We start from the raw sequence: 26,515 nt of genomic DNA on the forward strand, positions 1-26,515 counted from the left end.
AAGATTGAATTCAATCTCTGACATGACCTTACTCAGTCAATATTAAAGAGCACCTATTTCATTGCTCAAAAACAACGTTCATTTACCGTTTAAAAACCGTACATTTTTGTAGCTCCAGATTTCACTCTTTTCCTGAAACGCAAGATTTGAAAAGTGCTGTGTCCCTGATTGACCAGCTAATCTGTATGTTGTGATTGGTCTGAATACTCTGACGTCATCTGGAAATGTGACGCTCCTTACCATGTTTGAAAGATTCGGTCACAATGCAATGCTGACAGGAGTTAACTTACAGGCTGTGAGTCCAAGCGGGAGGAATTATGATAATGTCGGTCTTGGCTACATCACCAATCCCAGGAAGTAAACTGTTGCCTACAATCCGTGTGTTTGTTGTAGTCCAAGAAAAGAGATTTACGTTGGAGATGATAACTTGCGTCATCAATATTAGGGGTGGGCGATAAACCGGTAGACATGGATTATCGTTTCTATCAAGGTTACGTGCCCACGTCACGCTCCAATGCACGTGATCGCGAAAACGTAACGTTTGTACACGAATTTCAGCACTGCAGTTTTAAAACAAGTTATTTTAAGCCATTGAAACACAGACAACAGATCTGTATGCGTGCGTTCTTTCTGTGTGTCAGGAGCGGACAAGTCACGCAACCGCTGCTCTTTCTGTCTGTGAGGAGCGCGCAAGTCGTGCGACCGCTGCTCATTAAGCTCGTGAGCATTTTTCCCGCTTTATCGGCCTTAAATACACATATGCGTCAAAATTCCCGTCTTTGCAAGCCTCCTCATAAACACGACCAGGTCTTAAGAGAAAGTAAACAGCTAAAAGAGAAAGCGCATGTGTAAAAGTGTATTGAATCCGGGCTTTGGTCTTAAAGGGAAAGTTACCTAATTTTGCACCTGTGTGAATCAAAGAGTATTGAGAGAAAATCTCTCACTGCTCCTGATTAAATCACTTTTCTACCTTAAATAAAAATATATATAGGCCTATACATACATGCATAATTATTTATTATCATTCTTATATCATTGACTGTTTATCTTCAGAGAGCTTGAGTTTTGTTTGTTTTTATCTTCTTTCTATGCTTGTATATGTTTTTTTGTGAGAATTATGAACATTTCTACGGTATTAAAGATTTAAACCTTATTAAAACATAAAAAACTCTACCGTGATACATATCGTTATCATGATATAAAATGAATCCTATCGTGATAGAAGATTTTGGTCATATCGCCCACCCCTAATCGATATGTACCTTTTGCATACCGTTAACATGTACTAATACACACTTACACACCAAAGAAATGTAAACATGTGAATCGGACCATTGGTTCTCTTTAAAGATAACATGGTTATATTTTCACAAAATGATTTTAAATAAAACAGCAAATCACAAAAAAATCAGGTATTTTTTTAAGGTGGAGTTACACAGACTGGGTCAGATATAATAAATATATATTATAAAATATATAAATATATTTTAAGGCAGCTGCAATTCGAAAAGATATGTATGGTTTAACTCAAATCTGTGCCTCAAAAACAGCTGTGGCCCTCTGTAACAGAGCGTATATTTATATTCATATATAATAAAATAGTCCAATGGTGCTTGAGAGTTGCAGTCATTAAATGTAGTCCCTGGGGGTGGCAACTATTCAAAAATGGTAGATTGCATATTCAAAAGGAAGAAAAAAATTATGCATAAAGCTTTGCCAACTTTTTCTAAAGCCTGTGCACTTCTGATACAGTCTGACTGATGCTCTACTTTGAGCACAGTTTATCATTATATATTAATGACTGTTTCTCTTTAATGATATTGTATACTATTCAAAGTCGCACTAATAGCCCTTTTACTTTTTATATTACGTAAGGTTGTTTGTTTTATATCGAGATGAGCCTCAGGTCGAGTGTGTGGGTAATGGTGGTGGTTGAGGGGGGCTGCTACAATCGCCAAGTTACCAACCCCCCCCCCCCTTTCTCCCCCAACCCCAACACTTTCTCTCTCAGGAAAGACAAACAGCCATGTTTGTGTGGGGTAATTAGATGAGGAGAAGTGAATTAGCAGAATCCACAGAGCAGTCATGTTGCCGAGCAGAGCCCCGCCTTACAGGGACCTGCTAATTACCCCTAGTTAGGTTGATATGTGTGTTTTTTTTAAGTGTGGCGCAGCCTCCATCATGAGAGAGCGGGAAATAATTAGCGTTGGTGTGACACTGCCCTTAATGGACACCGCAAGGCATCTTGCGCACGAGGGGAAGAACACAAAATTACAAAGCGTCAAAGGATCTACAGTCGAAGATGCGGCAGGTCCCGAGGTCTCCAGCATCTTCTAGAAACCATATGAATGCCCACAATGCTCAGTAATGTTAAATATCAAAAGTGCATTAAATGCTGCAATAAAAAAATTTGCTTTGCGGGTTTCGATTTGCGAACACGGCAACTCAGCAGATCGGCTAAAACGTTTTGAGACTTTAACTAGGGAACTCTCTTTACAGCCAGAACCCTTAATGCTCCGTCTCCCTTTCCGCCTGTGTGTCTGCCCTTAGCTGTGCTGGACAGTGTGTTTAAATTCAGTGTAATGTATTTAATGTATGTTATTTTAAAAGCAATAAAAGGTGGAAATCCAGGCATGAGCTCATATTTGCACGTTAACGAATAAAAACAAATAAAATAATAAAACTTAATGTTTAAAGACACAACTTTTGATGCTAGACACAAAAATAAGTAAAGGTCTGTGTGTTCACACACAAATTTTTTTTTATATTTATGTTCGAAGTTACTTTTGCAGACAAAAAATAATTGTGCAAACATATTAATTTATGAACGTGATCTCACAAAGTTGCATGGGATAGTCACGGAATTTTTTTTTCATTTTTCCGTGGCATTTCTCACGGATTGGTTACTCAACTGCTTTTTCCTATTTTCAAACAATTTTCGCTTCGGTTTAGGGTTAGATTTGGTGTTTGCGTTAGTATGTCACTTTAACTATTGGTTTATACTATTTTTCCTGATTCATTATTTTATATTTTCTAAACTTTAAACAACTGTCGCCTGGTGTTGGTGTTAGAGTTGGGTTTGGGTAAGGATGTCATTTCATGTAAATCTAACCCTAAACCGAAGCGACAATGGTAAGAAAATAGGACAAAACTGTTGAGTAACCAATACGTAAGAATGCCACGGAAAAAGACAGTCTGTAGCAAGGCCACAGAAAAATGCGGAGATCCGTGAGAATACTACGGAAAAATTAGCAAAAAATTCCGTGACTATCCCACGGAAATTCGTGAGATCAGGCTGGAATTTATTTTAATAGAAAACAAAAATATACAAAAATATATACAAAATATACAAAAATATTTTTGAAATGGATGACCAAATAATGAAGAAAAAACAGCCAATATTGAAATTTACTTTTTTAAAAGCAACCCACGGTGAGACCTCAAAAAACTGTGATAAAATGCTAAGAGTATAATTTAGCAAATTCTAGGCAAAGGGTGACTACTTTGAAGATGATAAAATATAATATAGCTTTGATTATAGTTTGTCTTTTAGTCACAATTGTATTTTATAAGTTTACTGTACTATTGTTCTAAAATGTGAGAAAAATATAAATAAATAATGAGTAAGTGTTTCAAAACTTCTGAACAGTAGTGTATATATACAAACAATTTTTTATAAATATATAATATATCACTACAGGACTATTATGTAACACGCACACAAACACATAAGCACACACACACACACAACACAACAAAAGCACCAGCCACACTGGAAAAATATCATCTCCAACTTCAACAAGACCTCAGTCCTTTTTTCCTAAAAACATCTAAAGCACAACGTTGTCTTTCAACTACACCACAAAAACACACACGCATAGACACACATTCAAACCAGACGCAGCCAAATGTAAACCAGATCAAGGCTGCATTAGTCGGAGACACCAAAGAAATTGTAGTGCTGCTCTGAGCTCGATTAGGGATGTCTGATCTCATCACATGAACACAGCCTACCTGTCGAAATCCATCTCTCATGCTGTCCCTGAAAACTGGCACAGACGCTCTCTCTGATGGAAAACATTAATGATGTTGAACAGCGAGAAGAGGTGTGATCCAGGTTTAATATAGACTCCACAGCCCCAGCACCTTCAAACAAGATAAACTTGCACCCCTTCATACCATTCGCGTATATGAGATTTCATAGTGGTCTCTGGGACGAGAGGGGCCCACTAAGGTCCTACAGCGATGCATACACATTATAGTTTTGTCCAAGTAAGTCTTAGCGACAGTCCCGTATAGTCACAAGTAATCTTACAACTTTAACAAGCAGTGGCTGATAATCATGCCAACTTGCCAAATAATATAAATGTAGTTGCTTTTATGTATCAGGCCCTAAATCCACTAAATCATGTCAATGAAAAGTACCTGTTTTCAATGAGTACAGTGCATTCTAGTGCAAATATGTAACCCTGTCTGTGAAATCCTGTAGATTTGTAGTTATAAAGTGTACATATATAAATATAAATATATAAAATGACAGATCGTTTCGCTAAACTAGACCCTAATTCTTTGGCTGGGATCACGTAGAGCCTTTTGAAGCTGCATTAAACATGCAATTTGGACCTTCAATCATTATACCCCATTGAAGTGCACTATATGGAGAAAAACCTGGAATGTTTTCTTCTCAAACCTTAATTTTTTTTTTAACTGAGGAAAGAAAGAAATGAACATCTTGGATGATGTGGGAGTGCGGAAATTATTGTGAAATTTAGTTTTAAAGTATTTCATTAAAGCTTATTGCTTACTTGAATCTATTTTTATTACATAAAAATATCAACTTACTTCATTATCAATTACCAAAATAATTGTTAGTGACGGTCCTAGATTAGTTTATGTGATTGCAGCTGAATAAAAGACTATTTTCCATTCAAATACTGTATCATTAAAGGTGCAGTGTGTAATGTTTAGAAGGATCTTTTGACAGAAATGCAAAATAATATACAAAACTATATTATCAGGGGTGTATAAAGACCTTTAATAATGAACCGTTATGTGTTTATTACCTTAGAACAAGACCTTTTATCTACATACACCGAGGGTCCCCTTACATGGAAGTTGCCATTTTGTGCTGCCATTTTTCTACAGAAGCCCTTAAAGGAAATTTTTTTTACTAAGTTTTTACATGAAATGTTTGTCCGGTGGCGGCTACCGTAGCTTCTCTATGTGTTTCAAAAGCGAGGGGTGAGCCGTGAACTAAGCCATTGGTTGCAGTTCGCAACCTCACCACTAGATGCCATTAAAATTTACACACTGCATCTTTAAGGATTTCTTGAAATCTTGTCTCGTCTCTTTCTCGTGAACCCAATCTTGTGTCTCGCTTCGTCTTGTGGAGTAAGTGTCTCTTCACCCTAGTGTGACCTGGCCTGATCTATAAGTAACTGTTTCTGTAGCCCAATTGGTGTAGCATTGCGTTAGCAGCACAAAGAGTCATGAGTTCGATCCCCAAGGAACACACATGTCAGCGATAAGGTATAGGTAGCAGGTTGTTATCGCAGAAATAAGCCCCGACTGTGTGATCAGGACCCGGTGCGCAGCGGATATTTTATTTGCTAATTTTTAACTAATGCCGACCTTCCAAAAGGAAACTCTGTTTACTTTCCATTTTGAGATGAGACAAGACGTTTAAATGTCACAAACACACTGTTTGGTTTAATCATTTGTAAATAAAATGTCATATATGTTATTAAAAGACATATTTGTATTTATTTTTGTGTAATATTAAACTGTACCTGTCAAAATTATTTGCCGCATACCATATGTTATTAGTTTTAAGCGGTAGTTATCTGAAAAAAACATAACCTTGGAATGTTGTGAATTGGCCAATCAGAAGCAAGCATTTTACAGGGCCGCGCAATAAGCTGATATAACACACAGTTGTAACAACGATAAAATCGTCTGCCATATGGGTGAATATAAATCTATATACGCACTAGCTATTTAAAAAAGCCATTTTGGCCAACCACTGCTAATGTATGGCAAAATGTATGATATCCGCATTGTATTCCGATTTGGAGTTGGGACAGGGCCCCTGATGGCCCAGCGCTCGAGCAGGTGCAGTGCTTGCACGTGGTCTCTCGAGGGAATGCAGGGGCCTAACGTGGTAAACACGGGACCTATTTAAAGCAAGTAGACCTCTCTCTCCCTGGCTTCACTGGCCCCTGCGTACTGTGTTTCCACAATACTGCGCAGGCCCTCGGGACCCTCGCTTGCCAGCCACACTGTACCAGCCTCCCTTCCTCATGAGACCCAGCACCCAACACCCGCGCACCCAGACACGCAGAAGAAAGGGAGATGATGAAAGAGAGCGTCATGGAAAGATGGGAATTGAATCACATGGAACAAACAGCCATACAGCTGCTCTCCAATGCCATCACCTGTTCCAGGCCGCGACTCCACGAACGCCTGCGTGTCCGTGTGCGCCGCGAGAACGCCGGGAACATGCGCCGTCACATGTGCACGACCACATGCTAATGCATAGACACAAAGAGGCAGCCGCACACCTCCTCTTCACACATTAAAACTGTTTTCCTGTCGCTGCCTTGGGGAAATTAAAAATATATTATGGACCTCCAGAGGTTCGTGCGAGGAGATGAAGAAAAATAGAGAGGGACACAAATGAGATAGTGAGACAGACAGCGAGACCCGAATGGAAAGGCAGAGACACACAAATGCACTTGAGGGATAGAGAGATGGATCTCTTGCTTGTGTCCTCTTTTTAAAACTGCCCACTGCACAGAGAGGGCCATTTTTGGGTTGTGATATAGCCGATGGTCATCATCGCTCCTGTCCTATTCCCATATACCGATGGTAAGCTGGGAGCAGAGCAACCAGAATGCACGGCTGAATCCAGCTCAGGTTCGATTCCCGAGGGAACCGGGCATTTTGCAGGGGCCAGGAGACTGACTGAAATTGAACTCTGAGCATACGCACACCAAAATCATATAACAGATCTTGCTGATCCTCCGGTTCTCAATACATGCCTCAGCAGGGCTCAACAATAAAGTGGGCACAACTGCTGAGGTCATGTGAGGGAGTTTAAGACCGGCCAATGAAACTGTGCTAAACTGTAGCATAAACGAAACACTACTGGTCATTCAAAAGGGGGGGGGGGGTCGTTGTGACTTCCTGATTCAGTTCAAATGACATTGACACATTAAATAATTCTGCACCCTTTAATGGGCAAAACACCAGTTTTTCAATATTTAACTATGTTTTAACCTCAACTTAGACAAATTAATGCCTATCTAGCTTTTTTCAATGCATGCACTTTTAATCTTTGTACAGCGCCTCGTGAATGTGTTAGCATTTAGCCTAGCCCCATTTATTCCTATGGCTCAAAACAGGGATGAATTTAGAAGCCATCAAACATGTCCATGTTTTCCCTATTTAAAGATTGTTACACGAGTAGCTACACGAGTAAGTATGGTGGCACAAAATAAAACTTTTGTTTGGATCCATAGGAATGAATGGGGCTAGGCTAAATGCTAACACATTCACAGAACACTGTACAAAGATTAAAAGTGCATGCATTGAAAAAAGATCGCTATGTATTAATTCATCTAAGTTGAGGTAAGAACATAGTAAAATATTAAAAAACGGTGGTGTTTTCCTTTAACTATGAGGCATATAAAATGTTACTAAAGTAAAAAAAATCTCTTATTATGGCCAACAATGAAAATGTTAAAAGAGCAAGTACAAATCATCCAAAAAAAAAAAAACTCTGTTCCGACTACAGCGCATATATTTCATTATGCTTCTTTCATTCTGGCTACAACAAAAGTTTAACATGTGCTGAGTTTGACAGCGCAGGCCATTAAGACGATCATAAATAGGCCTGGTTCAATGCCCGGCTGCCAAATACAACCCGAACACAACAGCTCCCTTTCTGAGCAAGGAATACACAGGTGACCAAAAAGCTCACATTACGGGTGAGGTCACAATGACTTGCCCAGAGTGGGTGAGACTGAGGGAGAGTGAACGGAGCAATCCGATTGGCTGACTTAAGAGGTCCTACCAGACCCACCAATAGCTGAGGGAGGAAACAAATAAAATAATTCAATTCAGGAGCATTACAGCCCCTATCGGCCAGCGCATAGGGATATGAGCAGTCTTTTTCCACAATGAATCATAGTCGGGGACACGCACACAAATTGGGTGCTTGTGCGCGTTGGTGTGCGCGTGAGTAATAATGCATTTGATCCCTGCAAATGTGCATCAGGCGATGTCCTATATGTTGACAAAGCAAAGTCTCTAGAGCTATTGTTTCAAAGTGTGCGTGTGTATGTGTGTGAACACATCCATAAAAGCACTGCTCCGGCTCTTTGACAGGAAGCAGAAAAAACAATGCTCAACTTCACAGCTCTGATGGCACTTATAAAGAACAATTCCCCCCTCCCCGCTCCCACTTTCGAAAAAATGACAAGCGTCTGCATCTGTCTCTATAAACTCTCCCTCCTCCTCTTCCTTTTCTTCAACCGACCCCCCCACCATCTCTCTCGGAGTCTCTAGTGTCAGACCTGGCTCATTTTCTCTCTTTTCTCCTTTCCTTCGCTTCTTCCCCTCTGGGCCAGGGAGGGACGGGTTGTTTTTCTATCTCAGGGAGCATGGGTTGGAGAGAGAGTCAGAGAGAGAGAGAGTGGAAACAGGGGGTGTACCTCCGGCCCGCTCCCCCAATGGGACAAACCGAAGGGGCCTCAATCAGGTCCTTAGGGGCCTGTGGATTGGGGGGGTGCTCTAACTCTTTCCTTTAACCTCTCCACCCCTTACAGTCCAAGCCCCCCCTACACTCTACTCTCTCCAAACTCTGCGCACATTTTCCACAGAGGAGGAAAGGAAAAAAAACGAAGTGAATTTAATACCAGGAAAAGCCTGCCAGTGTCCTTGTCGACATCATCTCCCAGGGAATAAAGGGAAGGAAGGTTTTTTATCTTTTTAAATACGAGATGGCGAGCGGCCCCCTGGGCCCCAACACAGCGGCACAAACAAACACAGGAGAGGGTAAGGATAGCGAAAGAAAAAGTGAAGACAAAAAGAATAAAAGGAGGTGACTCGGAATGCAGAGAAGAACCGAGTCCGCCTGAAACGGAGGTGGTTTTGGCACGCGGAGGGAAAAGGGCTGATTAGCGCAAGCTAATGGGGTTAGAATGTGAAAAAGTGAAATGAAGGAGAGAGGGATGAAGGGAGGAGTCGAGGAGGAGAGGCAAGGAGGAGTACAGGGTTAGTGGGAGCCCAGGGACTTCCCCTTCCTGCTGCATCTCACACACGCAGCATTTTGCACTCACCCAGGACCTCAATCAGCACCCCTGCAGCACTCCCTCAGGGCCGGTTAGGAGGGGCCTACATCATCCCGTCGGGCCCCCGGGGGCCCTTTCCTTTACTCTGTCTCTCTGCTGAGCTCATCACCTCTCCAAAGCATCAGGATGGAACACGCATGCACATATAAACGCGCTTACAAATGCACAAAAACTCCCAAATAAAATCTAACTAACTCATTTTTAATAGCTGACTTTGGAACTGTATCTGTCTTCGGGGTATTAAAATCACTTCACTAATGTAGGCTATATATTTTTTGTACTTTTTGCAAATTTGGGTTAGCCAAGAGATGACAGAAAATGATAGGGGGAATGAGACATAAGCTGGACTCGAACTCACAAGGCCACATTATTGCATGTTGAACATGCAGTCCTGACTGATATACCAAGGTTCCAACAAAGGGCATTTTAAAGGACCTGTCATATGTTCAACCTGACCCCTTATTCTAATGTCAACATGAAATTAAATTGACCGAGGTCACTCTTATAATACTTCAATGTACTTCAATTAGTACGACTTGTACTGCGATTTCTTATTAACTGTCCTACAACTGGCACAAATCCTTCGATGGACTCCAACCACCTGTCATGGAGACCATTTTTCAAGATCCAATCAATTTGATTAATAAATTGAACCACCGCCCAGTGCTGAATTAAAGGATTAGCCATTTTCTTTAAAAAAATCCAGATAATTTACTCACCACCATGTCATCCAAAATGTTGATGTCTTTCTTTGTTCAGTCGAGAAGAAATTATTTTTTTTAAGGAACACATTCCAGGATTTTTCTAATTTTAATGAACTTTAATGGACCCCAACATTTAACAGTTGTAATGTAGTTTAAAATTGCAGTTTCAGGACTCTAAATGATCTCAAACTAGGCATAAGGGTCTTATTTTTGACAAGAAAAATAAAAAATATGCACATTTAAACCACAACTTTTCGTCTATCTTCTGTGACGAGCCAGCGTGACCTCACGTAATTGCGCAATGCCGTAGAAAGGTCACGTGTTACCTATATGAAACGCACATTTGCGGACCATTTTAAACAATAAACTGACACAAAGACATTAATTAGTATCATTCGACATACAACATCATCGGAACTGTCGTCTTTCTCCACACTTGTAAACACTGGGGGGTAGTTTTCGTATACATCATCCGTGACCTCTTGACGAAAAAATGACAATCGTTTCGCTAGATAAGACCATTATGCCTCATTTGGGATCGTTTAGAGTCCTTTGAAACGCCGATGAAAAAAATGTTAAGTGTTGAGTTAAGTGTTGGGGTCCATTCAAGTCTATTAAAATGAGAAAAATCCTGGAATGTTTTCCTCAAAAAACATAATTTCTTCACGACTGAACAAAGAAAGACATCAACATTTTGGATGACATGGTGGTGAGTAAATGATCTGGATTTTTTTTAAGAAAATTTACTAATCCTTTAAAGCATTCCATCATAATACAGAAAAGCATAGCTTTGTCTATTAAAAACACAGCTAAGCTGACATAGCGGGTGAATGTTTTTACTCATTTAGAAATGGCTCTGCGTTTGGAAACACTCGACACTGAACTATGAGTACAGCAAAGGGCTTCTGAGGTAGCTGGTAGAAAAGCAAAATCTAATATTCAGAAAGATGCACCATCTAAAACAGCCCGCTTGGATTTTTCGAGATTTTTCCTCTCCTGAGAGAAGGTGTAATCAGACTCGTCAGGTCGTGCAAAATTACATTCTGACTGCGAGAATGCGTCTTTACTACCCACGAACGTTCAGAACGGGAAGCAGTGCTGAGCTTCTAGTCCAGCATGCACCTGGACACCATCCTCCTGTGCCTTATGAAAAACTCTCCCTACACCCCTCCTCCCACCAGCCGTCTCCATCCCTCTGGGTGCTGGGCTACAGGCCATGTTGAATTGATATTAGAGATTGTGATGCAGTGGATCGTCTCCAGAAGGAACAGGGGGGTTGGAGGCATCATTGGAGGACATGCAGGACTGAAATCTTACCTGTCTGAACAGAAGAGTCCCAGCCACTGGCACACTCTGTAGATTCGGCCTCTTCTACCGCTATAGAGAGAGAGAAAGAGAGTACATTAAAATGCTTGTTTAGCCAAGTGTTACCTGTCATTAAGAAAACAAATAATAAATATTGTCAGTAGGGATGCACCGAATCCAGGATTCGGATTCGTCCGAATACTGGGCTTTTTGACAGGGTTCCGCCGAATCTTAGATTTTTTTTCCACCGAACCGAATCCTAGGCTTGCGCTACGCTGGTTGACATCACATGGCCATTGATTACACACATCGGGTGCTGACGGAGATAAACTTTTTTTTTCACATTTCGTGGACGCACCTGGAAAAAACTAGCGCATCACACCGCATCGCTTTCATTATGCATAGGCTTATGGTAATTGACAAAATAGTTTTTCCCCACTTGTCATCCTGGCATAATGTTGCCTATCCTTTTATTTAACAATAAAATGAAAAATACACTGCTGGGGTCGTTGTTTACTTCATTAATGTGTTTTACTGTGTTAATGGAATAAGGATGCGAGTAGGATTCGGTATTCGGTTTCGGCCGAATCTTAAACAGTGGATTCGGTATTCGCCCGAACCCAAAAAATCTGGATTCGGTGCATCCCTAATTGTCAGTAATGAGAAATAAAACACGCATTTGGAACAACAAAAATTGAACGTTAACACTTTACAATGAGTTTGCATTTGTTTACATCAGTTAATGCATTAGGTACCATGAATTAACAATGAACAATACTTCTGCCATATTTATTAATCTTAGGTCATCATGTCAATATATCAGCATCTACATGTTTAAAAATGAAAGTTGTACTGAAACTGTTAACATCAGCTAATGTACAGTGAACTATCAAGAAATTAGTATTAACTAGTATTAAAAAATATGAATAAATACTGAAAAACTATTGCTCATAGATGGTTCAAGTGTGCTAATGCATTTAATACTGTTAACAAATACAACCTTACATGGTTACTAATTAAACAAAAACAGTTCACTCCAAAACTAGCTAAAAAATAATTTGTCATGATTTTGATCTTTTTTTTTAAACACAACACTTAAAAACCCCAAACTAAAAAAAACCCATTGAAAATTGGAAAGCAAAATTGTTCAAACTATAATAACTTTATTGCAGCCAAAGCAAGTTTTTCATGCATTCTCCAAAGTGCGCCCATTAAAAGTGTTGTGTTCAATCTGGATGTGCATCAAAAGGCTTTGCCATGAATGTGTGTGTTTGTCCGTGTACTAATTTTGGAGGTGCAAAAACAGGTAAGAGAGGCAGCGAGATGAGACGAGGAATGTGCGATGAAGGTTTTCCTGGGCATTGTCGAGGAAGGAAGCCCTACTGGCACACAAACAGGAAGCAGCAGTGTTCAGGACACAATGAGAAGTTCAACCACACACACACACACACACACACACACACGCATTCCCGGTCTCTACAAAACTCCCTTCTAAGCACTTTGGCACACAGCTTTAAACAGACTAGTATGAAAACACACACACACTCTCACACACGCGCCATTACTCCTTAACAAATACAGTCGGTAATTTGCGTAACCCCTACACATTAGACTAAAGAGGCATCAATGCATGAAGGGACATTTCTGACGCATTATCAGTCATGTCATTTATAACAGCACGTTTTCAGCATGAATGAACTGTTGAGGACTATTAAGTGTAGAAGTCTTCGTACTCAGTGGATTCGATGTCCGTGTTGAAGATCAGGAACAAAAAGCAAGAAAGATAAACATCACTGATGAGGTTAACAGAAGGCAAATGCACTAATTAAGTTATTAAAATAAACACATGAGACGTTAAAAGAAAAGTTCACCAAAAAAGTTAATTCGCTCATCTTCTGATTGTTCGTATTGTTCAACATTAAAGCTAAAAATTGTACTTTTGCTTCAAATCAGAAAGCATTCAGCTGTAGTGCCACAACACATTTTATGCATAAACTTGAATATGTGCAAACCTGAATGAAATTTAGGATCCGCAAAAAGGAAGGAGTTTTGTTAAAAAAAAAGTTACACAAATATACCATACAGCCGTTTATGTTGCTTTCACGTTTACACTGCAAAAATGACTCTCTTACTTAGTATTTTTGTCTTGTTTTAGTAGAAATATCTACAAATTCTTAAATCAAGCTGTATTTCTTGATGAGCAAATGACTTAAGAAAATGAGTCTAGTTTTTAAACAAATCAAGTTTAAGCGAATTCGTGCTTGAAACTAGCAAACAAAAAAATCTGCGAATGGAATAAGAAATTAAGTAAATTTAAGAAAAATATTCTTATTTCAGTTGCTCATCAAAAAAAAAAAAAGCTTGATTTAAGAATTTTTAGATATTTCTACTGGAAACAAGACAAAAATACTAAGTAAGAAAGTCGTTTTTTGCAGCGTATGTCATTTTTGAGCTTGACATTCCCAGTCCGCATTCAATTTTATTGTATTGGGGAAAAGGCCAATAGATACACAAATACATTCTGTGCATAGGCACCGATCCCGTGGGTGCTCCTGGGCTCGAGCACCCACCGAAAAGACAGAGTACCCACAAAAACACACCACATATGTTCAATTAATTGTAATCAAACGAAACTTTTGAAATTCAGGAGCCATTCTGATTGGTGAATCTCACACGTTGTAATATCTACAATGCTTTGATGAATATCGTCGCTGTGCTTCCGAAAGCTTGTATGTCCAATATCACTCTTTTTCAAGAGAATAAACACTGTATTATTTTAATGATATACACACTGTGTTGTCTAAGTTGACAAGCACTTTTAATACTTTTTATTGATGAAATATTTGCAAAACCCACTGACAAACATAAAGACTGACCAATAATATTGAGTTATGACAAAAAAATGAAATTCCCAAATAATGAAGATACAAGATTTCAAAAGGACAGCGATGATATGCTGAATAAGCATTGCTCAATTCCTGTCTAAAACGGTGCAAAAAACGCGATCGCATCGCTTTCCTCTTTTTCCAAAGCGACTGGGCGCTCCCGTGGCGTCCGCAGTTGCTAAGCAACCTAAGCATTGCGTGAAGTTCTTCTGAGCACCCAAAGAAATCGGTGCAAGTTCTGTGCATCATATCCATTTATGTTTCTCTTAACAAAGAATGTCATATGGGTTTGAAAAAAAGCGTGAGGAAGAGTTAAAGGATTTAAATCTTTTATGGAACTGTTACTTTAAACAGATGCTTACAACAGAAAGTGGGAAAAGACGGACAGAGAGAGGGAGCAAAAGAAAGAGGAGTAGAGAATCTGCTCTGTGTAAAGGAAACTGTGGTTAGACATGTTCCCACTGGCATTGGGCATCACTGCAGTCTAACTAAACCCACTTCCTCTCAGGAAAAGACTCTCAGAGAAAGAAAAAACACAAGAGAAAAAGACAAAAGGAGACAAAGATACAGAGAGAGAGAGATTTTGAAAGAGGCAGGAACTGCACTGTCCCTGACAGCTATACTGCATTCCTTCCACATTATCAGTTCCTTAATTACACACAGACTCTCAACAGTACTCTCATACACACACACCGGAGCAAAATGTGCTGTCTGGGCCACCGTACACCCCTCTCTCACCCGTGCTCCCAGCAGGGTGGTCGGTGTGAACCAAACTCTACTACCACCCCCCTATTCCATATTCCACTCCAAAGCCAAGGCCAACAGGCCCCTGTTTTCCCTCTCAAAGCTGGGGAATATCACGACCGCAGACGCTTCAGCCAGAAGTTCCTGCCGTCAGGACCTAAGGAGCCAAGCCAGGTCAAAATGACGGGCCTGTTACCGGACGCCAAGCTCCGGAGCCCAGAAATAACAGAAGGCCTTTACTAACAGTACACTGAGGTCCTCTCTTCCACTCCTTCCAAAGTCAAGGGATACGTCACACCTCTCCCTCTCCTTTCCCCTCATTTGTCCTTTGTTTCGTGGTCTGTCAAAATTTTTCCTTTCTGTTACTCAAATTCCCAGTTCAAAATGACGGTTTGCTGGACGTTTGCTTCTGTTTCTCCTTGTTCCAGACTTGGATGTGCTTTTTTTCTCTTTCCTGACCATCTGAGTCACTATGAAACTGAGGCCTTTTAAAGATTGATAAGTCAATGTGTATGATTTCAGACGAGGATATCGGAACATAAGCTTTTCAAGCTAAGCTAAGTCTAGCAAATACATTTATTATATGTGAAGCTATATTTCCTACTTTAAAAAAATATAACAGTGCTGATAGTAACAGGGTTGATAGTTTAATTTGACATTAGTTAGTGGTACTAGGGTTAACAGTTCCAAGACTGTTGCTCACAGACTTAAGTCTTTAAAGATTTCACTTTTTGAGCAACATATAGGGGTGGTTTCCCGGACAGGGATTATCTTAAACCAGGACTAGGTCTTAGTTTAATTTTGAAATATAACTAGTTTTAACAAATATGTCTTACTAAAATCATTACTTGTGTGCATTTTGAAACAAAACCAAGGGCACTGATGTATTTAAGATATGTCAGTGCAAGTTGTTTTCAGTTTGGACAGCTCTTACATTTATTTTAATCTAGGACTAGTCTAATCCCTGTCCGGGAAACCGCCCCATAGAGGCGGTTTCTGGGTCGGGCTTATCTTAGTCTCAGACTAAAATGCATGTTTAAGATGCCTTCATTTCAAAACACTTTGTACTGACATATCTTAACATATATCAGTGCCATTGCTTTGTCTCAAGATGCACACCTATTGTTTTTCTAGAAGGTTTGTCTGTAAAAACTATTTAAATGTCCTAATAAAATGAAGGCCTATTCCTGGATGAAAACATAGGTGTCAAAATGTAAAAAAAATATCATGAAGAAACATTCTGGTATATACAGTATACAGAACATATCAATTTGACAAACAATAAAAGTTCATCTTTAAAGACACACTATGCAGTTATTTTACCTTAATATAACAGCTTCAAAGTTATTTCGCTGGTAAACAAAGTCATAGTAAGGCGAATCATCCTCCTGTTGAAGCTCGGGGAGGACGCCGCTACCAAAACCAGCAATGCAAGCTTGAGAGAACCGCCCGACAAATCTCGCGAGAATCACGACTTGCTTTACGGCAACGACGTCACACACGTTAGGCTTGTTCGACTTCGTGCGGCACTGCAAGAACCGACCGCCGGACGACGCCAAAATACCGCAAGAACGATCCGAGACGGCACTTTGACGTCATCCGGCTGTCGGTTATTGCAGCGTTGCATGAAGTCGATCAATCCTATAACAACAACTGCATGCGCGAATTTGAGACGTGAGGCTAAACGATTTAAAAGTTAAGAAAGCGCGCTCGGAAGTGAGTAGGAAAAGGAAAAGAGAATCTGACCGCGTTAGGAACCGGACAAGAGTCCCACTCTGTCAGGTTTTTACTCGTTGGCGTGAGCTAAAAGACAGCACTGGAGGGATGCTGATCTGGCGATCTTGTTGATGGACTAATAAGTAAATCTCTCATTTGTAAACTTGTTTGCGGTCTATGTTGTATGTTGTTGCGCTTGCTTGTAGTATGTCATGCGATTATCATGACAACAGTTGTCAATATCTCACATAATTATCAGGACATAAATAAGCCTAGAGGTTGTAAATAGTGTAAACATGCACAATTTGCAAACTATTATGATAAATAGCAATAATCATGTATAGTGACATTATAACGAACAATGTTACGAGATAATGCAACGTACACAATTTAACTTTGTCATGGCATTTTGTAATGTTTACTTGTGATTTAGCTGCAATCATGTAAAAACATTATAAGCTAGCAAACACGGTACTTTATTATTATTATGCACTCTACACTTGGAATAAACTTCTTATTATCCTATTACTATCATCTGTAGTTTAGTAGACTATGCAGTAGCCTAATATTTGTATGAAATTGTGAAACATTACCTGGTCATTATCTTTGGAGTACTAGAGTTGGAAATTACGACAGTTGCAAGTATTCTCCAGCGACTCTAGGGGTCGCTGTTTGACAAAAACGCCGAATTGCATAGAGTGGCTTTAATGTACGTACCAACGCTATTTCATGGCAATTTGACGTATTTTACGAGGTGGCTAATTCGTATTAATTCGAAGGACCACTTTCATACATTTGAAAAGCATTTTTCCCGCTTTAGTTTATTGGCCTTACATACATATATGCCTCAAAATTCCCATCTTTGCAAGTATCCTCATAAACACGACCATTTAGGGCTTAAGAGAAAGTGAACATCTAAAGAGAAAACGCATGTGCAACATAAGGTCCGGAGTTTGGTCTTAAAGGGGAAGTTACCTAATTTTGCTCCTGTTTGTCACTCATCTCTCAGTGAATATCTCTCACTGCTCTTGACTAAATTACTTTTCTACCTTAAATAAAAAATATATATACATACATACATAATTATTTATTATCATTCCTTTATTTGGTTTTGTTTGTTTTTATCTTCTTTGTATGCTTGTATAAGGTTTTTGTGACAATTATGAACATTTCTATGGTATTAAAAATTTTAATACCATAAAAACTCTAACGTGATACATATCATTATCATGATTTAAAATGAATCCTATCGTGATAGAAGATTTTGGTCATATCGCCCACCACATTGTACAATGAACAAGTTTTGTGATCATGTTTGTGTACTGTTTCTTTTTCCATCCGCTGACTACTTTCTTTTGGCCTTAGCAGCTCCGACTGTTTATCAGGGGAGACATCATGCTGTTTTTTGTAGTCAAATTGTGCTCTCTTGTTCTCCACTGAGCTTGGCTGGGATGGGCTGCTCTCCCTCTGGCTTTATGGTATGCTCCCGGTAGTCTGTAAGAACCACGATGAGTGCTGCTACTCACACAAAAACGCACACACGGGCATTAAAAACACTGCCTCTCTCTAGAAACCCAGCCTACACTGCAGGTGCTAAGTACACTCAGACGCCCACACTAAACTTCTACCTTCCTTAAAAAGAGATAATTAGTTGCGCTTGCTAAAGGCAAGCATCGCTTTTACTATAGCTGATAGTTGTGTTTTTTAAAATCCTAAAATATTTACCTTTAGCAGAAAGCAACTCATAATGTAGCTCAATTTGTAGATCATTGCATTAGCAGTGCAGATTTAAGGGTTCGATCCTGGGTAACAACATACATACTGATAATATGTATTCTCTAAATGTACTGAAAGTCCCTTTGGATAAAAATGTCTCATCCAACATTAAATCATATACAGGTACCAGGATGTAATAGATATATGGGAGTGAGATCAAAGCAACTATTCAGACCCTAGCAACAACATGACAACAACCTGGAAACCACTCCAGTCATGCTGATGAGTTGCAAGCATCCAAAAATGTACGAAATGGTACATTCCCAGAATTCATAGCCACAGACCAAAACATCACCTGGATCATGCATACCACACCAAATTCTTAGGACTCCTGGACCGAATGAGGGACGTCACATTCCTGAAGACACGTCTTCCCAACGGAGAAGGAAAAACGCTAAATTACTCCCAATCAGAGCGCCACTCATCCCCCATTTCCCGCTTCATTAGAGAAGGGATATTGGAGTGTAGTCAGGCAGAGAAAAAAGAACGAAGGAGTGTGGAGGAGGAAGAGGGTTACGCTAGACAAATGCCCTACGTGTCTCAAACACACACACACACAGATACAGACAGCTCCGATTAGCCCTCGGCATTCGGCACAACAGCACCACACACAGTTGAGCCCAGATCCCTGTCTAAAAACAAAGCTGCCAGGGGCACTGGCAGCCCTCTACCTCCTACACACTACTGCACTACACTGGGCTTCAGCCAAATAAGACATACTTTCTCTCTGTCAAACACATACGCACAGCTACAACTCCAGATCCACTGTCAAGTCAATGGTTAGAGTAATATCAGTGAATGAACAGACATAAATGAAAGTGTTAACAGATGCTACAGCACATAAATGATCAATGTACCCAAACACATGAAGGTGTGGCTGGACCCTCATCTACAGGGATGGGCCGGACATCTGCACACCACTGGACTACAGATGGCTCTCAGTACACACTCCGGTCCTGAGTGACTCAAACTCTCCAACCCTCCCGAAAAAAACAAGAATAAACCAACCCGAGAGGATATTAAGACCTCACACTAGGATCAGCACAGCCAAACGAAACCCCGCATGGAAAGAAACAAAGGAGAAAGGGCGACTGGGAGAGGCGAGGAAAAGTCATTAAAAGTAGTTTTAAAAGCAGCATTCTATTAAAAGTCTCTTCTTTCTCTCCCTCATTAGCTGAGCATATTTATTTCTGTGTATCTTGTCTCCGTCCCCTGGCGCCCCGCGTGCGGAAAGCAGTGCTTTTGTGAACTGTGACGCGGCTGGTGGGCTTCAGCCATAGGGAGTGTGAGATGGAGGCCGTGAGATAGAACAGGTGTGTGTGTGATGGTCATGCATACTTCAATAAGTAATATATATTGTGTTCTAGTGTAAACTAGTAGAGACTACTAGAGAAAGATTAATATATTGACTAGTTCGTCATAATTTACTCCTTATGTCATTCCAGATTTGACTTCCTTTTAAATATTTCATAACAATTTTATATTAAAAGTCATATACAGGGCTCTGGAAAAGTCATCTGTGGCAAAAATAGAAGTTTAAGAAAAAAATTGTTTTCAAATTATAACCGAATTTTCATATTTGTGACCATGGACCACAAAACCAGCCGTAAGTAGCATTAGTGGCGGCTCATGACTGCTCTTCCGAGGGGCGCAAATTCAAAATATGTGTTCGGAGTGTCATGTGTGTTGCTCGTGTTTCAAAATATGCGTTTGTTGCGTCATGTGAATCATGTGCATCACGCATTTTGTCAAAATAAGTGCCTGTTGCACACGCGTCAAAACCGCTTATGATAAAAGAGACGCGCACATGTTTAAAAAATACACGCAAGACAATCCCTTAACAGTAAACTCTGATTACGCATGAGATTATGTGAGTATCTGGACACCGCAAGCATTTTTTTTATAATAAACCCTTTAGACGCATCTGCTGCAGGCACTTATTTTGACAAGACACGTGATGCACATAGGTTCACTCGACGTGCAGAACACATATTTTGAAATTACGAACCACACATATGACGGGTTACGTACATGTTGTGACGAACTTCGCATCATGCACCCTCGAAAAAAAAGGGTCACTGGCCGCCAACGAGTAGCACGGGTATATTTGTAGCAATAGCCAATAATAGCTTGTATGGGTCAACTTTATCTATTTTTTATACCAAAAATTAAGATATCAAGTAAGGATCATGTTCCATGTAGATATTTGGTCAAATTTCAACCATAAATATAATAATAAATGTATTTTTTATTAATAATATATGTTGCCAACGACTTCATTTGAACAACTTTAAATGCAATTTTCTCAATATTCTGATTTATTTGCACCCTCAGATTTCAGATTTTCAAATAGTTGTATCTCGGCAATATATGAAGAATTTGGTTCCAAAACGAGATACCTCACTTTTAAATTTTTTTGTTAAAACATGTGTATTAGTATTTTACCATCGCTGCGTCCCAAACCGCCTACTTTCATACTATATAGTAGGCAAAGTAGTAGGGATGGGCACGAGTACTCGATTGCTCGAGTACTCGAACATGGCATCGATGATCGATCACGAAAACGATGATCATGTGGGTTTATTAATTTATTTATTGTGGATATAGCAGCATTGGATGTCTGGTTAGTGTTACAAGCGCCTGTGGTAGTAAAGACTGGGTCTGGAGATGCGTGTTTGACGTGTCGAGCTACACAGACAGTTTATGATGCACATCCACAAAGGGAGTTAAACTTTATGTACATAACTTAGTTGAAAACTTGGCTGAAGTCTTGCATTTTATGCAGATAGATGCACGTTGTACATTTATGTTGTATAAAGGCTTAATATTATGTAGAGTGCGTCATGTAGAAAGCGATTTGGTTTGTGTTTATTAACCCTTTAGTTTCACTTCATCACGCAGCTGTTAGCGGTATCTGTTAAAACATTTAATTCATGAATAATCTAGTATGTGTTCATTGTCCTGTCATAGTTTATTCAAAATTAAGTTTTATTTGAGTGTTTTTAATACAATTATTTTAATTTTCACCATGACGTGTATGCCCCGCCACTTTGATTGCCCCGCCCCCAGTTAATCGAGTACTCGTTCTTCAGACCTATGGATTAATCGAAATGAAAAAATTACATAAATGCACATCCCTACAAAGTAGTGCTTTTTACATACTATATAGTATGGAAGTAGGCGGTTTGGGACGCAGCGCATGTTTTTATTGTGCTACTTAGCTGTATTTTTTTAGTTATAAAGACTTAAATCAAAACAAACTAACTGCACTTTGATTGACAGATATACATTGGAATGCCCAATCAAAAAACTACATTTTTGAAAAATTACAAAAATTAAAATCTCTTTTTAAACCAAACTCCTCATATTGTCATATCCTAACAAAACATACATCAAAGGAAAAAAAATATGTTGTACAGGGTCACAATCTCACTATGTGAGATTAGTGTCACATAGTGTAATACAAAGAAGCTTTGTAAAATTTTACGTGATGCAATTTTCGCTATATAAGAAGATTGTGCGTGTGCTGTAAATGCACTGCCAAATTTTACATTGTACGCGTTGTTCATGCTTGCGCCTACAGAAGAATGTAGTAATAACGAGTCAAATAAACTATACTTTGCACAGCTGTGCATTTGACCACTCACATACATACATGTAAAAACAGACTATACTATACAGTCTCAAGTTTAAGGTTTAGTAAATGAAGCTGGTATTCAAATTTTTATGAAACACTTATGTCTTTTAATTTAATTAAATATATCACTACTATATAGGCCACTCTATAAATCTGGGTTTTTAAATGACTATAACATACATATACCGACTTTGTTAGACCAGACAAATGCAGGCTCGACATTACTGGCCGGTTTCCTTCCTTCAGAATGGCTCCTGCTTGTAAAAGCTTTATACAGTGGGATGCAGAGTCTAATGATAACAGCATGTTTTAAATGTTACCTTGGATACTCTGTTTCCTTAACATGCTCGCCGACTGGTGCCAATTGTACAAGAGGTGAGGGAGGAGTAAAATCTGACGCCCATGCCTCCATTTCAAGGTTCAAAATGGACACCGCCGACCGAAGTGACCAGAGTGTTTACATATGCACTTAAAAAGGACTTTGATATCTTAATGTTAGTACGTAACAAAGAGTTAATGCATAATCAGCAATCTGCCCTTTAACACCTTTGCAGGGGTGGACTGTTGTTTCTCTTTCCATTTAAACTATTATTTAAAAAAAGAAAAGAAAAAACACTTTCCCCCCCAAGGGCCATCTTCAAAATCCCTCTCTCATTCACACACACACAAATCCTTGACACAATTTATTTCTATATTATTGAAATTCCTTCTCAGTTAATTACTGCTGTGTTGGAGTGAGCGTGCAGCGTTATTTGCATTTCTGGGTCCTGTTAAGCAGTGTTAAACAGCATTGTCATCACCACACACGCAGACTAATACACGCGAGCGTAGCTGACAGAGCAGAGTGGAGAATGGGACGAGGGTAGAGATCAAACAAGCGCGTCGTAACAACATGACAAACACAACGCACGCATTTAGCCGCCAAAAAGCGTGCCAGCCGGTGGGAGAGTGACGCAGCCTTTAATTGTTTTCAAAACGAGCGCTTTAAATTAACAACGGGTGATGCTTATCAACCAAAATAACAAGGGTATGGGGAAATCACGATAAGCATGCACAGATGAACACGCACCCGAACATGTAACCGAATCGTTTTTGTCACCAAACAGAACTGAAAATTAATCACAGTTTCCTAAACACTTCAAATACCTGCCATCGATTGAGAAAATAAGTAGCCGTGCTTCGAACAAAAATAAAAAAGCCAATTGTTTCTTCAAGGGTTTTATTACATAGCGTTTTACAAAAGGAAAAAGATGTGAATTGTATTTTCTAGCAGAGAGGCTCAACTAAGAAAATTTCCCCCTGGACAAAACTATAGAGAGGAAAAATACAGGTTTATGGTCTGTTTATATACTTCCACGACTGGCAAGATTATTCAAACCCACTTCTTCCGTACTTTGCTTATAAATTCAGTTAGGATCTGTGCCATTATCAAATCTGGGATGTTTCGCTACAAGCGAGAGGTTTCAACAATGAGAAGACGCTGCGTGTACAAAGAACCAGATCTCATCTCTTAACCCAGCAAGACGTAACACACTCGCCCTAAGACCTGAAGCTGTGAGGGCCCTTAACAAGCACACTCATATGCAGACTCTCACACACACCCGGACCCCCCGTTTCTCGCAGTAAGGGCCCCACACACTTACGCTCACTGCAGGTAAAGCTTCAAAAGAAAGGCTGGAAAGATGGGGAGGGAAAACAGCAAAAAAGAGATTTGTTATTTAAACAGTTGTGCTAGTAAGGCTTGTATGAATATAAATTTCGAAGGAGACAAAAAGACTAATAGATGGGCGGAGGGAGAGGTGAATATTATGCAGACGTACCTCCGATGACATTACAATGAAAGCTCTTGTGGACCACTTTTGGTATGTGTGTTTGACATGGAGAGAGAGAGAGAAAGAGAGAGAGATAAGAGGAAAGGGAGAGCGAGAGCGCACGCACACAGGGAGTCTCACCTGGGCCCGGCTCTGCTGCAACCGTCTGCAGGAGATTCAGCCGTAGAATACCTAATGCGAGTGTGGAGGGGCGTGCCGTACAGCCCTGTTTCTGGCCCCGGGCCATTCTGTATGATTAAGTCTTCTACACTTAAGGGATAAAGCCTTGCTCTCCTTTTCTCCCACTGGAAGCCATTAGCAGCCCCCCATTTGCAGCGCAGTGTGTGTGCGTGCGCGTGTGCCCAGTGTGTGTCTGAGCCCATGCATTTGAATGGGTTCATACCCCTGTGTCTTTGTGCTTCTTGTTTGTGTGTATGCGTGTGTGTGTGCACTTCTGCGTGAGCAAAACGTGTGTGATTTTGTCAGTACAAAACAGCTCCACGGCACCCTGGGATTAGTGTCCAACGGCGAGCCGTTTGGGCCCAAAGTGCACTGCAGTTCGGCCCCCTCATTAGAATGAGCCCATGCAGGGCCAATGGCTGACTCCGCAACATCACGCATCACCATTGGGGGCCGTCGCAGGTCCCCAAAACTCAGTCTTGAAGGATCTATGATCCTGATGCTACACGTACCGTGCATGGGATTAATCATGTCGGTGTCCGCCGCATTGAGGGAGGGGTGTTTGATCTCTTCCTGTCTAACATGTGGAACAGACATCATGACAAGAAACATGTGACACTCATGCACACATAGTACCAATTTGAGGGTTTTAGCTGTGCACAATGAGAGAACTATGCGATGATTGGTGCCAATATGCGTTTATTGTAAAACTATACAGCTATACGTGACAAACAGTAACACATTCATCCCCGGTTTCACAGACAAGGCTTAAGCCAAGTTGGAGACTAAAATGAATGTTTTAGTCGTCTTAACGGAATATAATTTACACTGACATATCTTAAAAAGGAGATATCATGAAAATCTGACTTTTTCCATGTTTAAGTGCTATAATTTAGTCCCCAGAGCTTTAATCAACCTAGAAAATATGAAATAGATCAACCTAGTAACTTCGTCTTGGTAAACCAATCTCCACAAGCATGTGAAAAAAGGCCATTGAAATTTGGCTTTCCTTGTGATGTCAGAAGGGGATAATAACGCCCCTTAATCTGTACTATTCAACCACGCCACTGCCATTTAGAGCAGAGATCAACTCATTTGCATGTTAAAGGACACCCAATACGGCACATTTTTGCTCACACCTACAAAGTGGCTATTTTAAGATGTTGTAATAAATTAACTATATGGTATTTTGAGCTAAAACTACACATGTGTACTCTGGGGACACCAAGGATTTACTTGACATCTTAAAAAAGTCTTGTGAAATGTCCCCTTTAAACTGTCAGTGTCATTGTTTTGTCTCAAGATACAGTAATGTTTTTTCCAATGCATTGTTGTAAAAGTAACTTAAATATCCTAATTTAAATAATGCATAGTCTTGGTTTAAGCAAAGCCTTGTCTGTGAAACCGGGTCTATGCTTTATTAGTATACTTGCTGATATTTAGCATCATTGAACATTTTCAAGGTTGGACGATAACTGTGCCAGCTTATTCTAGTTCCTCATTGTGTTATTTTCAGTCCAAAGACACTGAATTTTGAGTAAAATACTCTTCCTGAACAGTGCTCTCACTGTAGCACATAATCTTAAAAGCATTTTATCGACCACCCAGATATCGGCATCGCTGTCGGCTGTTAAAAAAACCATCAAGCACTACTTTGCTTCGTGCTGTTGCCAACAACGCCCCTAAATCTTGACTACAACCACTGAAATGCACCGCCTCACAATACACATGTTGGTTGATGACCCAACCCGAGCGCAGTTCCCCTTTAAACACCGAAAGTGGCGTTAAAAAGCATAAGGCGAGACAATCAACATTTAATATATGAAAATCACCCAGCGAGTCCTGCGGTGGAGCCGATTTAACGACTGTTATGTGTGGCTTCACGTCGCCTGTGTTCTTCGGGACGGAAAAAAACACATTATAAATGAAGAGATCCAGCATGCTGTCCATCACTGCCATGTTTCTGGGTTAATGATGCTTTAACGGTCATCCTATACTGACGGCAGTCGTGCCATCAAGGAGAGAGCGAGAGCAGGAGAAGGAGAGAGAGAGTGTCTTTCATTTCCAGATAATTAATAATAGATAAAAGCCTGACTTGTTCTGCATGGCTTAATAGCTTTTAATAGCAGGGAGAATGACGGGAACACGCACGGCTGTGTCTCCAGACGCTGGCCTGCAGACCTCAAGAGACCAAGTCATCTTGCTGCAGCACTGAGGGGGGAGGCGTACCTGAGCCAGAACAGACCCACATACACACACACTTGTAGAGAGGCATGCACACTAAAAGAAGGCCATGCACTTACTCAAAACACACACACGGGCACAAACACACCCAAGAGAGAGCTGTTCGGAGGCCTGCTCTCTGAATGGTGCAATTCACCCCTGCCAACACACGCGTATAAAA

General features: G+C 40.1%; 1 protein-coding gene across 5 annotated transcripts in view; it reads right to left on the reverse strand.

Annotated features, from left to right (window-relative positions):
• znf423 (zinc finger protein 423) overlaps positions 1 to 26,515 on the reverse strand; it is a 176,564-nt gene that overhangs the window by 126,171 nt on the left and 23,878 nt on the right. For all 5 annotated transcript variants that reach the window (XM_073853622.1, XM_073853621.1, XM_055173690.2 and 2 more), the window contains one exon: positions 11,375 to 11,434. Coding sequence is in view for 3 of the 5 variants with exons in the window: in XM_055173690.2 (XP_055029665.1) it covers positions 11,375 to 11,434 (60 nt within the window). In the remaining 2 variants the exon portion in view is untranslated. The remainder of the gene's footprint in view (positions 1 to 11,374; positions 11,435 to 26,515) is intronic.

Source organism: Misgurnus anguillicaudatus, chromosome 15 (assembly GCF_027580225.2).
Source record: "Misgurnus anguillicaudatus chromosome 15, ASM2758022v2, whole genome shotgun sequence".
Classification (NCBI taxonomy): domain Eukaryota; kingdom Metazoa; phylum Chordata; class Actinopteri; order Cypriniformes; family Cobitidae; genus Misgurnus; species Misgurnus anguillicaudatus.